Here is a 14,660-nt window from a genome sequence, read left to right on the forward strand (position 1 = left end):
CTCACGAAAGGGGCGTTCGTTCTTAAAAAGGAAAAACACGTTGGAAAGGGTAAAAGGAGATCTATTCACCTTAGCACAAAAAAAAAGGCATGGCCTGTTTTTTTTTTTGCATCTCTTTAATTATTTGGTGATGTGCATTCATGTGTAGCTTTAGTGCTGCAAAGACAGCAGCTCACTGGTCACCTCCCTCTGTGACAGTCCCCTCCGTTGCTATGGCTAGCAGTTTATATACAACAATCTATGCACCTGATGCAGTGACAACCCACCTGTCCTCGTCACCCAGAGCTGTGAGCAGGTGAAGCTAGCATGCAACCGCCAGAGGAGAGGGGGCCTGTACCCCGCCGGACACTGGAGGCGGAGTTCCCTATCCCCCTGAACAGGTGAGTAGGGGGCAGGAGGGAGGGGTGATGCTCATTTGTCACTATTTATATAGGCAATATACATCTGTGCAATGTAAAACTGCACATATATATTGCTTATTTATATATACTGTAATGCATAGCTCTGCAGGCATACACACATGCAATCTATAAATACATATGCTGCTCTTCATGTGTGTGTATATATAATGCATTGCAATAGAGCTGTACACTACTGTGCTGACGCACACTGCTACAAGCATTATTCCCCCTCTCCCTGGTTTCAGTGATGAGTTCCTGTACCTCCCCGGACCTGCCAACGCCCCCATTTTACACCAGTCCATGCGCTGGAGATCCAGCCCTTGGGGGCAAGACGTCAAATGTCAGCTGTACTACACAGGGAAGAATCGGGAGATCTTCTATAGGTGGGCACAAGAGCACCGGCAGAGGGAGAAGGAGGCACTGCCACATGGTAAGGGGGGGGGGACAGATCTACATTCACACACCTAGCCGCTATTACTACCCCTGTTAGCGCAAAATAATGAGTTAAATGGCACGTTATCTCCGTAACCATTGTCAATATCACTACTGTTGAATAACGTTCCAGTGAGCATCTTGGTATTTACACACACCTTTTTTTCTCGGGTGGACCAATAAATGGGCAAAAAATTCAGGGGGCTACTGCCCTCCCTGATGCTCCTGTGGGGGTAAAGTAGAAGTACAGCGATGACGGACGGTGTGGAGCGGGCAGGGCCGCCACAGCTTGCCCAGAACTAGAGCTTCTACCTGCTCCCCCTGTCAGTGGCCCTGTCCACCCCAACCCCCTCTCTCACTTCTTCGCTTTCACCCCCCTTTTTTTCTCTCCCCCCATGTATTTCCCTCCCCAACTCATTGTTCCCCTCTCTCGCTCACTCCCCCTCTTCTTGCACTCCCTCAATTCCTCCCCACTTTACAATCCTGCTTCACCCCCCTCCTACTCACAATTCCTCACCATCTGCTCAATTACTCCCCCCCCCCTCACTCAAAATTTGACCCCTTTTTCCCCCATACTCACAATGTTACCCCCTCCTCTCGATGTGATCTTGGGGCTGCACTGGCTCAGCCTCTTCTCACGCCGTCCCTATAAATTGAGCCTGCCCTGCATCTCGCCTCTCCCCACCGGGTCCTGCTGCGGAGGGGAGCTCTGGCCTCACAGAGGTAGGGCTTGATTTCTGGTGTGGGCCCAGCGCGAGAAGAGGCTGACCCCCCGGAGGTCACGCAGCAAGCTCAAATGCTAAGTTAGCCACCCCTGATCTATATCTATATATACACTAAAACATATTGGGGATCAGCACTCCTCTCAACCAGGGATGTGCAAACTGGGGAGCATGAGATTTTCCGGAGGGGGCGCGGCGGTTACAGAGGTCCTGCACTCTCACACAAGGCATTCAAATGAAATGCCGGGGGACCGTGCGAGGTCTCTGTAACTTCTACTACCTGGTCTTCGGCAACGTGACGTCACATGACCCTGCGGCGTCATTAAACACCGGAGCCTAGCAGGGGAGGTGAACAGGCAGGAGGGCGCAGGGGGAAACTTTGCGCACCCCTACTCTAATCTGTCATATATAAAGTGCCCTTGTGCTAAACTGTGTACATGTGCACATACAAACCAGCGGTGAAATGTAATAAGTGGAATAAATAGAAAAACTAAAGTCCAAGCCAAAAGTCCCTAAGTGTGTCAAATGATGACACAACTGTGAGTATGAAGGTGCTTATGAGCGATAGGTATAAATGCCCCCTGGTGTCAGGGGCTGCTTCTCCAAGAGATGTACTACATCTAGGAAGATTGTAAGCAACTAAAACTAGAAGTGCACGCTCCATATGCCCACTCACCTGATGCGTATTAAAAACTTGCACTGGAATGATTCAATTCATGTTACCGGAACCAGCTCAGGTGTGCGTGGCCCCCGGGAGCAGTGTGGGGTGGATAGGGACTCGTCTTCGATTACGCTGGCAGCAAAGCGCAGAACTACACGAGTTCAAATGTAGCAGTCGCAGTAAACGGCGTTCGAGCTGATGAAGTCATCCCTGTGTTGACACAACATGTAAGGTTGTGATGTCATCACGTCACACTTTGCCGCTTACATGGACTCAAATAAGCGCAGAGTTTGAATTGATCACCTGTATCTCTGTCTGAGCACTCAGCAAGGAGATCAGCGGGATGCTGGGACTTTTCGTTCTCCTTCCAGCTCGAACGCGTTTACTTCGTTTACTTCGGCTGCTACATTTTAACGCGTGGGGTTGTACACTTTGCAGCCAGCTGCTTGATGAGCATCGAAGACTTCTTCCTATGTTCACCACGCTGTTATACTTTATCACACTATGGAGCGTGCGCTTCTCGGTTTTGTTATATTTATGTCATATACATTTTAAGATATGGTGGGTGAAAAAGGCAACAAATAACCTCCACCGTATTCACTTGTGAGCACATTCACATGTCTTAGGCAGGTTGCAACCCTGCCTTTCAACCATTATCACCTATCATACAGTGCTCCTACTGCAGCAAGGGATTCTGGGAAATGACTTGCTTTGCTAGTCCCATGCTGTGCTTGAAAGCTGTGTGAACGGCAATGCATTTGCTTAAATGGGCTCCATGTGAATGGATTTTCCAGGCAAAAGGTGACACATTGTGTGTTCATGTCTAGGTGATAATGATTGAAAGACAGGGTTGCAGACCTGTCTAAGACATGTGAATGTGCTTACAAGTGATATTCTTTATTGGATATATATACACATACTAGTCCTTGATCCACTGCTGGATGAAGGCGTGTGTGTGTGTGTGTATTCAGCGTCTTCTATGGCAGTCAGAAACATCTGGGATATAACTCCTATTAGCTGGGGTATGACTAGAATTCTGATGCAGATATAAAGGAGGTGTGGCCTGTTCTCTGGGCAATAATTATTGTCCTACATAAGCTGGGGAAAAGGATGTGTACTTGTTTTCTGCCAAACTGGCCGCTCTTAAGCTGTCCTGAGGGAAGAACCACCTGCATTGCCATGACCCTTTGGCTGTGCAGAGGAATTAGAAGCCAGGTACAGAGCTGCTCGTTTAGTGGTGCGGGACGCAGAATTCCTCTCCTGCAGCCTTGATCATGTGGATCCCGGGGATACTGACATCACTTCTGGTCACGTGGGATGCCGGGAGAGCACGGAGGCAGGACAGTCAGGTATTTAAAAGTACCCTTTGACACTACACTTTCTTTAAGTATCTATTTTTTTGCACCTAGTCTCTAATTTGTTTCTCTGCAAACTTTATCTGCCTCTGGAACACAACAGCCATCCAAGCCGTTACTCCCTGCAACACTCAAGCCTGCCTGCACCCGCTTACTTACAGCTTTGCATGTGTGCATAGCAGACAGTTCCCCATCTTTCAGCTACCTACATTTTGGGAGACAAAAAGGTAAAGACACACTTCTTGAGCAGGCAAGCTGTTCCACTAGGAGAATGGGAGTTGTGTCCGCAGGTATTCACTGATACAGTACATCGATAGGGCCTTCCATTGATAGACCTGATGGCATCCAGAGCAAACACAAAGGTTTCTCACTTTGGCTCCAGATGGCAAGATCTCAACACCACAATCTGAGACACCATGTCAGTCATATGGACATTCCCTCTCGTATATGTCTTTCCTCCCATTCCGTTACTCCAGATGATATGCAAAATCCAGAGAGACCGGGTGAATGCTATATTATTAGCACTGCATTGGCCCAGACCGGCATGGTTCGCAGACTTAAAGAACCTTTCAATAAACACTCCATGGAGGCTTCCTCCACTTTCTTCCCTGCTAACGCAAGGGCTGATTTCTCCGTCCCAACCCTGGTTTCCTTCAATTGACTGCATGCAGTTTGAGAGGAGCTCTTTGAGAGCATTGGAGTTTTCAGATCAGGTGATTTGATACCTTACTTCACTCCAGGAGGTCACCTCCGCTATATATTACAGAATATGGAAGATATTGTTTAACTGGTGTCACAATCAAGGTATTAATCTGCTCCGTGCAACAACTCCACAGATCTTGCAGTTTCTACAGCTAGGTTTTCAAAAAGGGCTCAAGCCTGCTACACTGAAAGTACAAGTGTCAGCTTTGGCGCCCTTCCTTATAGGCAAATTGCATTCGATCCTATTGTCGCCAGATCCATCAGGGCAACCATCTGATTAAACTGCAGATACAGGCTCTCATATTTTCATGGGATCTGAATCTCTTGTCTTGGAGGCTTTCACTTGAGCGGCTCTTGAGCCTTTAAGTGACCTATCCATTAAAACCGTCACCACCAAGACTGTATTTCTCACAGCGATCACGACAGCACGCAGCGTTGGAGAATTGCAAGCATTATCAGGCAAGGAACCGTATTTCCAGATCCATCAGGATAATATTGTCACGCGAACAGTTCTTCACTTCTGTGTTAAGGTTGTATCAGAATTTGCTGTGAATCCGGATATGTGGTCCCTTCCTTTTGCCCTCACCCTTCTAATGAAAAGGAGAGAATATGACATCATCTGGGTGTAGTTAGAGCATTGACAGCCTATACGCAGAAGACAGCTGAGTTTAGGAGGACTTCAAGGCTGATCATTCTTCTTCAAGGTCCCAGAAAAGAGCATGCAGCTTCAGCCGTATCTATTTCAAGATGGATCGTAACAGCCACGAGCGAAGCTTATACTTCTGTTAAGGGGAATTCCCAAAGGGCAGTTTATGAGACTGAGGCGAAATTGTTCCAACCTCGCTGACTTCCTCACACAGTCCAGGGATCTGTACAATAGATTATTCACGTGCAGATCTTATTCGTGCTTTTGAAGAAGTTCGTGATATAGAGCGGTCTGCTATGTTCCAAAATAAGATGCAAGAGCTCCACCCAGGATGTCCCACTCTTTATTACACAATTTGGCTCCCAAGCAAATCAAATTAAAAATATAATAAGATGCCACTGGGGTGTCCTATCTGTGGGACCAGCTCTCAAAAAGATATTTAAGGAGGGCCCTAAGTTTGTATTTAAGCGAGCTACGACCATTGCAAATTATGTTTCACAAAGTTTTTGTTTTTTTACTCTAAAAATACCAGTGAGCAGTCCTTACCAAAAGGTTCCTTCAGATGTCTTCATTGCAAAATCTGTAAATACATGAAACTAGCCCCATGGCTTGCTTCCACAGAAACAGGTCAGCGGTACAGTACCAAGTCATTTATCAATTGTAATACACGATTTGTGATCTGCCTGCTGACCTGTTGCTGTGGTAAGCCGTATCTGAGACGTACAGCCAGGGCCCTCAAAGTAAGGATTATGGAACACGTGCGTCTCATATCCAAAGGGGGTCTTACACATCCAGTGTCCCACCGTTTTTCATCCTCTAGCCTGGGCAATATTGATACCTTTTCATTCCTAGGTATTGAACATGTACCAACCCCAATCTGTGGGGGCAATAGGATCAACTCCCCGGATCGTCGAGAGCTACTTTGGATTTTCACCCTCTGGACCTGCATTCCTTTCAGCTTGAATTCTGATTGGGATCTGTGTCCATTTAGTAAAAATTAAATCAAATCCAAAGTTAAATGTAAAATTAAGACGTATTACATCTATTGTTGACCTCCCTGTGTCATCTTAGAGAGACGTTTTATTTTTGAACGGGCGCGAGTGGGACATTTCGAGGTGGCATTTTGTGTAATCCTCTGTTCCTTCACAATTATGATATTGGATATTATATGGGACATTGTATTGGGATTGGTTGCCATGCGTTTGGCCTAATCCCATTTGGAATCTGTATACGTATCAGATTTGATCTGCACCTATAGTCCTTCTGTGTTGATTCTTTATGTATATTAATTTTTTTTATGTGTATTCAATGGTTATATCAATTCAAGTGGTTTTCATTAATATAATCGGTTATGTAGAAATTCATGGTCTCTGTGAGTAAATGTCATACTTCATGCAAGTACCATATTATAATTATAATGTGAGCATATTCTATACCAAAGCTCACATGCTAATATATATTGGATATTTATTATCTTCACTTAGGTACAATACATGAATGTGGATAACCATTGAATACACATTTTGTTCAGATCTAGCTCAAATCTATGAATAAATATGTTTTGGTTAACAACAAAATATAGGTTCCTTACCCCCCTGAGTATTAATAAACAATTTACTGTATCGGAAGGGTAGCATGTAGGGTCAATAACGTATAGATTTACCAATTAATCCATAATGTATATATTATATTCTCTCTATCAGTATTTAGTTTTCTCTCTGCAGTGTTATGTTTTCTTCTAGCATGGGGTTTATTCCTCATGCTTATCTGTTGAGGTGTCTGTTATACATGCATTCTTTATGTATACAGTAATCTTCCAGGATTTCGGGTTCCTGTTTGTGTTTTTGAATGATTTTTTTTTGCTCTGTGTTCACGAGCTATTTGTTCGTTATCAATAAAGTTTCCTCTATTCAAAGGCTAATACCAGGCGCGCTGATGTTGTACGGTGAGTGCGCGTTGACGTCATGCGTCGGGTACAGTCCAACCTGATGACGTCACGTGCTGGGAGCGTCGGGGTCGCGTGCGAGGCGCGCTGACATCATGCTAAGGGCGCCAGGGGGAGTTTACCAATGGTGGAAGGAGATAGGATGATTTATTGTACACTATACTTATAATAAACCTGTGTAACACCTGTATGTAAAACACCTTGATAAAGCACCAGGGCGTGAAACTCGTAGGTGGGGTGATACATTTATTCATTGGTCATGAAGACAAAAAAAAACAATCAAACAATCATACAATTTTTATGGAAAACGCACTCTGAATAATTGCTTTGATTGTTCCATCTGTTAGCGCTCCGTTTTTTTCTCTTCCATTTTTTACTTCTGTAGGGAAGCTTCCACCACAGAAAATTTGGCCTCATTCAGCCGGGGCTATAGCAACTTCTTGGATGGAGAAAGCACAGGCCACCGGACAAGACCTCTGTAAGGCAGCAACATGGTCCTCATTGCATTCCTTCACTAAGCATTATAGGTTAGATCTCCAGGCCTCGGCTGATGAGAGATTTGGGAGGAAAGTTTTACAAGCTGTAATTCCTTCAGCTACTAAGGATGTACCCACCCAATTTAACTGCTTTGGAACATCCCAGCTGTTTCTGGCTGCCAAGAGGAGGCTGAAGAAAATAGGAAATTTACCTACCAATATTTTGGTTTCTTTAAGTCCTATATGGCAGCCTACTTCCCTCCCCTGTTTTTCTTTTTACCTGTTCCTTTTGGCTTATTTGCGCTTCTATTTAGGAGCTTGGATAACTGACCAGGGAACAGGTCACACCTCCTTTTATAGCAAGATGTGTGTGTGGGTGTTCAAGTACATTTAAAGAAATGTCAAATGTTATTTGGATTGAAAACACTGAAGAAGTGGCTTCCCTTCTGAGTGGGTGAGCAATAAACAGTAATGCATTCACATGGGTGTTCTCTTCCAAAACAATAATATCTTCACAGGTGACGTGTAGCTGTGAAAAACTCACACCCCTATAACCTCACAAATAAATAGTTCTCGGGATCAAATCTTCAATAATACACCATTCACATTTGGGAGCATAGTTTATTCACTTTTCCTTCAACCCACTCAGGGAGTGTCAGCCACAGCGTGATCAGCCGTCAATATTGGGTCCAGAGTAGTAGGAAAAAAGGTCAAAGGAGTCTGGGTCAATACAAAAAATATTCTGGTTCCATGGCTAAAAGGAGGCACAAGTACCCTCCTATGTATTTTGCATCTGTCAGCGCTTTATCCTCCAATTCCCCATTCTCAAGGATAAAGCACCGACGGGTACGAAACGCGTAGGAAGGTACTTGTGCCTCCTTTTACCCATGGAACCATAATAAAGAATATTTTTTGTATTGACCCTGACCCAGGCTCCTTTTGGCTGTGTGCTGCTTTGACCGTTTTCCTTACCAAGCCCACACCTCCTTTTATACCTGCGTTAGAATTCCTGTCCTACCCTAGCTGTTTCCGAAATATATATATATCTCTCTCTCTCTCTCACACACACTGAAAAAAAGCCTCAGCACGAGGCAGGTGTGGAGCACGGTAAAGGGTAAATAGTTAAAGTCTGTAAGGAGCCCTAGAGATCCAATATACCGGCACAGCACAAGAGATAGTCACATAAAAGTGGTTTATTGGGTCCAAAATGCACACATATGCCAGACGGGTCACCTTAAGAAGGTCCCCCCGGGGACCAAAATGTTGGATATATATATATTATATTGGGGGTATGTGTGTATATATGTATATGTATATTTTTTTTTCTTCGCAAGCTCAAAACCCAGACCCACAATATTATATATGTGTATATTTGTCAATTGGAGTCCTACTGGGAATAAGATTGGGAAGTATATATTTTTTCCTTCACTTTATTTATTTAGATTTTCTCACTTTATATTTCCGACCTTATATTTATTAAGGCACTTCTGTTTTTTTTTTTTAACTCGGTTTTAAGCTTGCACATAGTGCTCTTACATTTTAACCCCTTAGACACCGCATACATGTCACGCATCCCATGCTATTGACTACATCAGTGTTTTGTTTCCTGTTCTCTCTATTCCGGGGAGGAAATACACAGGGCACTATAACATTGGGAGTGTAGGTACCTGCTGAGGGGGGGTTACATTGACATGTTTTGGGCAAAGTATTGAACTAAATGACCCATACTTATGAGAAGAAAAAAACATATAGTAATGAACTAAATAAGTTGTCATATTAAATGTGCATTGGGGGGGGGGGCTGTGTGTGTTTGTACTGTATGTATGTTTTATACACGCACACCCCCCCCCCCTGCTGCTCATTATGAATCTGTGCACTATATATATCCCAGTCTTACAATCTGTATATAATTATGGTCTCTGCAGCTTATGCCCAGCACCTGCGGGAGACAGCCTGGTATGACCCCACCATGCCTGCTCAGTACCTGCAGACCTCTCCCCGCTGGGGCGCCTTCCAATGGAGAGACCGACCTATCCCCCCAAAGGAGTTTGGTATGTAGTGTCTCTGGAGAGGAAATACAGCAAGGCACCCTTAGGACTGGAGGATATACAGCCTGACACTTCTAGGACTGGGGGTTGCTGGGTTAGGGATACACAGCCTGGCACCACTAGGACAGGATATGCAGTCTGGCACCTCTAGGACTGTAGGGTACTGGGATATGCAGTCTGGCCTCCTAGGACTGTATGTATGTAACATTCTTCCTTCTTTTTCAGTCCTGAACAGACACCGATTTGGGGCAATTGAACCAGGAACAACACACACAGAATTCAAATAAACATGAAATATGTTTGGAGAATCTGTGGCAGCTATAAATAAATAAGTGGCACCTGGAAAAAAGTGTGTGCCGATGAGAAATTGATTTTCTGATACAATGCAATCATTAGCGGCATATGTTATGTCATTGTTCTTGGTATAATGTGGGTCATGGGTGCTCAGCTCCAGTCTGGGTTTGCTGGAGTGTAGCAGGAGAACATGTTACAGGGAACACCTCTTTTCCATATGATTAGTACAAACGTCCATTATAGTCAAGGCAAGGGTCTGTTACAACTGAAAACAGCACTTAACACTGCATTAATGAGCTTTGAAGATACCCATTACCAACTGATGATGGGTTAACGTAAATTAATGCTTGGTAAGTCAATAAAGGAGCATTGTGGAATTCGGCCTGAGAAAGCAGAGAGAATCCGTGTGTTACTGAGAGAGCAGAGAGAATCCGTGTGTTGCTGAGAGAGCAGAGAGAATCCGTGTGTTACTGAGAGAGCAGAGGGAATCCGTGTGTTGCTGAGAGAGCAGAGATAATCCGTGTGTTGCTGAGAGCAGAGAGAATCCGTGTGTTGCTGAGAGAGCAGAGATAATCCGTGTGTTACTGAGAGCAGAGAGAATCCGTGTGTTGCTGAGAGAGCAGAGAGAATCCGTGTGTTGCTGAGAGAGCAGAGAGAATCCGTGTGTTGCTGAGAGCAGAGAGAATCCGTGTGTTGCTGAGAGAGCAGAGATAATCCGTGTGTTACTGAGAGCAGAGAGAATCCGTGTGTTGCTGAGAGAGCAGAGAGAATCCGTGTGTTGCTGAGAGAGCAGAGAGAATCCGTGTGTTACTGAGAGAGCAGAGGGAATCCGTGTGTTGCTGAGAGAGCAGAGATAATCCGTGTGTTGCTGAGAGCAGAGAGAATCCGTGTGTTGCTGAGAGAGCAGAGATAATCCGTGTGTTACTGAGAGCAGAGAGAATCCGTGTGTTGCTGAGAGAGCAGAGAGAATCCGTGTGTTGCTGAGAGAGCAGAGAGAATCCGTGTGTTGCTGAGAGAGCAGAGATAATCCGTGTGTTGCTGAGAGAGCAGAGATAATCCGCGTTTTACTGAGAGCACGCACATATATACATGTAGAAACATACCGGTATTACACATACATTCATATAAATACTCACATTCAACATATCATAATGGAACTACCCAGATGTCTGCCATATTTGATTCCTCCTTCTCCTTAATACCACACATCCAGTACCCCCACCAATTCCTGCTGCGTATGCACACACATCCATGTATATACAAATATACATACATATCACACAAATATATGAACATACATGTACTGTATATCTCACACACAGCTGCACATACGAGCCACGCATGTAGCCCCCCCCCCTCCTTTTGGGACTACTAAGGCCTCGTTCAGGGTGCCAGAGGCAGGAGTTGGAGGGAGGGCGTTCGGGAGGGAGGGCGGCAGTCTGCTGGGCGATGTGTGTTCATCCCCAGCAGACGTTTTCAGGAGTTGAGGAGGGGGCGGGGCTACAGACGGCAGGTTAGGGATCGAGGCTGCAGTCTTGAAATCATTTTCAAGAATGATTTCATTGGCTGCCGAGGTCCCAGTGACGCTGCTGCAGCTTCAAAAAATGAATTTTTTGTTTATTGAAACTGTAGCCAGCGTCAACTCCGGGCTTCGGAGACAGGGCAGCTGCTACCCTGACAACCAGTATTCAATTTGAATACTTTGTGTCCCACGGCAGCTCGCACGGCAGCACGCCCTCCCTCCGAAGCCTGCACCCTGAATGAGGCCTAATGAGTTATGGTGAAAATCTGTCAAGCGCTTCTGTGTGAGGCAGGTCTGAGAATATCAGACACTGGGGTAGGCATAAGGGAGCTGAATAAGGTCACTAATTCCACCGGTGCAGGGGGAAAGATTAACCTCACCTGCTCCCCCGGTTGTGGGACCGCTCTCCTTGCCTCCTCCTGCGTGCCGCCGCCGAGATGCAAGTCAGGGAAAGGATGGAAGTGCGGCGCAACTGCGCATGTCTGAAAGAGGCTCCCGGATGTCTTGTTCCAAAATAACTTTATTGACACACACCAGGGCTACACCAGCATCTCCCCCTCAACGCGTTTCACCCTTACGCAGAGGGCTTCGTCTTGGAGTTATGGGGTTAACTATGTGCTCACGCAGGGTAACATCTCTCTTCCCTCACGTGGTGAAGTGTGACTCCCACTGTATGATTGGTGGCAAATGAAGTCACTATCGAGGAAATAATTATATTTGCTTGCTTAAAATAAAATGAGGAAGTACATACCACAAAGCAATCTCCCTATGCCTCCATGTAGGCGTGGTCTGGGATAGCTATCTAATACACCATTATTGTGTGTGTGTGTGTGTGTGTATATCTCCACAATAAAGAATATCACGTGTGTGTGTGTGTGTGTGTGTGTGTGTGTGTGTGTGTGTATATCCACAATAAAGAATATCACGTGTGTGTGTGTGTGTGTGTGTGTGTGTGTATATCTCCACAATAAAGAATATCACTTGTGATATTATATATATATATATGTGTGTGTGTGTGTATATGTATTTACATTTGCATATTTGCTTTCCTGTGGAGGGTTTTTGTCACTTTTTTTACTCACCATAACTTCACTCAGTATTATGGTATATATATATGTATATGTAAGTGTGTGTGTGTACACACACACGAGAAAGTCATCCCTTGAGAAAGTCAGCTGAAGCTGACGAAACGCCGTCGGGTGACGTCATCACGCACACGTGACCACGCTGTCACGAGGTGCTGTGTTGTGTACTGAGGGACTCTTTGCTTGTGCTGCTGTAATTAGCTGTTATAGAGCTATTGATTTAACACAGAGGCAGGAGGAAAGCTGAGCACATTGGAGCTGTGTGGAAGTTGGAGCCAGTGTCATTTAACACCAACAAACACTGACTTTTCCTATAAACTGATTGCCAGATGATTTCAAGCCTCAGCAGTGGTATTGTACCTCTTAAAAGCAAAGAAACCCTTATGCGATTTTTACCTCTTGTTTTCTTGTAAGTGCACTTTACCATTTTTACCATTTTTTACGTTATAATAAACTCCTATTTTTGGTAGTGCACTAGGGTTGTATATATATATATATACAGGCATACCCCGGTTTAAGGACACTCACCTTAAGTACACTCGCGAGTAAGGACATATCGCCCAATAGGCAAACGGCAGCTCACGCATGCGCCTGTCTGCACGTCCTGAACAGCAATACCGGCTCCCTACCTGCACCGAAGCTGTGCACAAGCGGGGAGACTATAGAGCCTGTTACACATGCGTTATTTACATCAGTTATGCACGTATATAATGATTGCAGTACAGTACATGCATCGATAAGTGGGGGAAAGGTAGTGCTTCACTTTAAGTACATTTTCGCTTTACATACATGCTCCGGTCCCATTGTGTACGTTAATGCGGAGTATGTATATATATATATATATATGCAGTGTTCGACAAACCTATACATTTGCTCGCCCCGGGCGAGTGGATTTAACCCCCGGGCGAGTAAATATTGGCCCAAGCAGCACATGTTTGGTACTAGGTGGCGAGTAGATTTTTTTGTGTGGCGAGTAGATTTTTTGGTGATTTGTCAACCACTGTATATATGTGTGTGTTCGAGAAATCGCCCAACCAAAAAATCTACTCACCCCTAGTCCCGCCCCCAACCCCGCTTTAAAATAAAATATATAAATAAAATACATTTAATAAATTCCTAGTCAGAACAACATTCGTTTTTGACAAATGTATTTATTACATTATACTACAATTAGTTGTGTGTGTGTGTGTGTGTGTGTGTGTGTGTGTGTGTGTGTGTGTGTGTGTGTGTGTGTGTGTGTGTGTGTGTGTGTGTGTGTGTGTGTGTGTGTGTGTGTGTGTGTGTGTGTGTGTGTGTGTGTGTGTGTGTGTGTGTGTGTGTGTGTGTGATCTAGAAATAAAAGCCACAGGTGAATGACTAGTTTCCTGAACCCCTTAACTCAGTGGTTCCCAATCTGTGCGCCCTGGTGCGCCGCGGCTTGCCTAGAGGGGCGCCGCAATTATCCTCCTCACCATCCCTCCCATCATCACTCCCCACCATCACTCCTTCATGCCGGGCCGGGCCGCAGGGGATTGGCTGCAGGCAGAGAGGAAGCCGGGGGCGGGGCTTTGTGCAGAGCACACGGTGAGTGTGTGTGTCTGCCTTCCTGCTCCTCTGTCTGCGCGGTGTCCCGTCCCCTTCTGCCCCGGGTGATAGTGTGACCCCCCCTGCCTTGCAGAGGCCCTCCTGCTGTGCGGAGGGCCCACTGCTGCCACGTGCAACCCGGTGAGTGTGTGTGTGTGAGTGACAGACTGAGTGACTGAGTGTCTGTGAGTGTCTGTGTCTGTGAGTGTCTGTGTCTGTGAGTGTCTGTGTCTGTGAGTGTCTGTGTCTGTGAGTGTCTGTGAGTGTCTGTGTCTGTGAGTGTCTGTGTCTGTGAGTGTCTGTGAGTGTCTGTGAGTGTCTGTGTCTGTGAGTGTCTGTGTCTGTGTCTGTGAGTGTCTGTGTCTGTGAGTGTCTGTGTCTGTGAGTGTCTGTGTCTGTGAGTGTCTGTGAGTGTCTGTGAGTGTCTGTGAGTGTCTGTGAGTGTCTGTGTCTGTGAGTGTCTGTGTCTGTGAGTGTCTGTGTCTGTGAGTGTCTGTGTCTGTGAGTGTCTGTGTCTGTGAGTGTCTGTGTCTGTGCGTGTCTGTGTCTGTGAGTGTCTGTGTCTGTGAGTGTCTGTGTTAGTGTGTCTGTTAGTGTGTCTGTGTTAGTGTGTGTCTGTCTTTGAGTGTGTCTGTCTCTGAGTGTGTCTGTCTCTGAGTGTGTCTGTCTCTGAGTGTGTCTGTCTCTGAGTGTGTCTGTCTCTGAGTGTGTGTGTCTCTGAGTGTGTGTGTCTCTGAGTGTGTCTCTCTGAGTGTGTGTCTGAGTGAGTGTGTGTGTCTGTGAGTGTGTGTGTCTGTGAGTGTGTGTG

The 14,660-nt window shown here is 45.5% G+C and overlaps 1 protein-coding gene across 2 annotated transcripts; it reads left to right on the forward strand.

Moving 5' to 3' along the window:
- The first annotated feature begins 220 nt into the window (after positions 1-220).
- Positions 221-9,737, forward strand: TEKTIP1 (tektin bundle interacting protein 1). Of its 2 annotated transcripts, XM_075584452.1 has the most exons (5): positions 221-380; positions 647-831; positions 7,250-7,342; positions 9,266-9,391; positions 9,614-9,737. In XM_075584452.1, exons 1-5 carry the CDS (start codon positions 307-309, stop codon positions 9,673-9,675), a joined length of 540 nt encoding a protein of 179 aa, XP_075440567.1. In that variant the 5' UTR covers positions 221-306; the 3' UTR covers positions 9,676-9,737. The 2 variants fall into 2 exon arrangements, with proteins under 2 accessions (XP_075440567.1, XP_075440568.1); XM_075584453.1 differs by lacking the exon at positions 7,250-7,342.
- Positions 9,738-14,660: the final 4,923 nt, after the last annotated feature.

Source organism: Ascaphus truei, unplaced genomic scaffold (assembly GCF_040206685.1).
Source record: "Ascaphus truei isolate aAscTru1 unplaced genomic scaffold, aAscTru1.hap1 HAP1_SCAFFOLD_594, whole genome shotgun sequence".
Taxonomy (NCBI): Eukaryota; Metazoa; Chordata; class Amphibia; order Anura; family Ascaphidae; genus Ascaphus; species Ascaphus truei.

Coding starts and splice junctions, on each gene's coding strand:
- TEKTIP1 (XM_075584452.1), top strand. CDS start 307: ATGCAACCGCCAGAGGAGAGGGGGCCTGTACCCCGCCGGACACTGGAG. Junction 832..7,249: donor GAAGGAGGCACTGCCACATG/GTAAGGGGGGGG, acceptor TTACTTCTGTAG/GGAAGCTTCCACCACAGAAA. Junction 7,343..9,265: donor GGCCACCGGACAAGACCTCT/GTAAGGCAGCAA, acceptor TGGTCTCTGCAG/CTTATGCCCAGCACCTGCGG.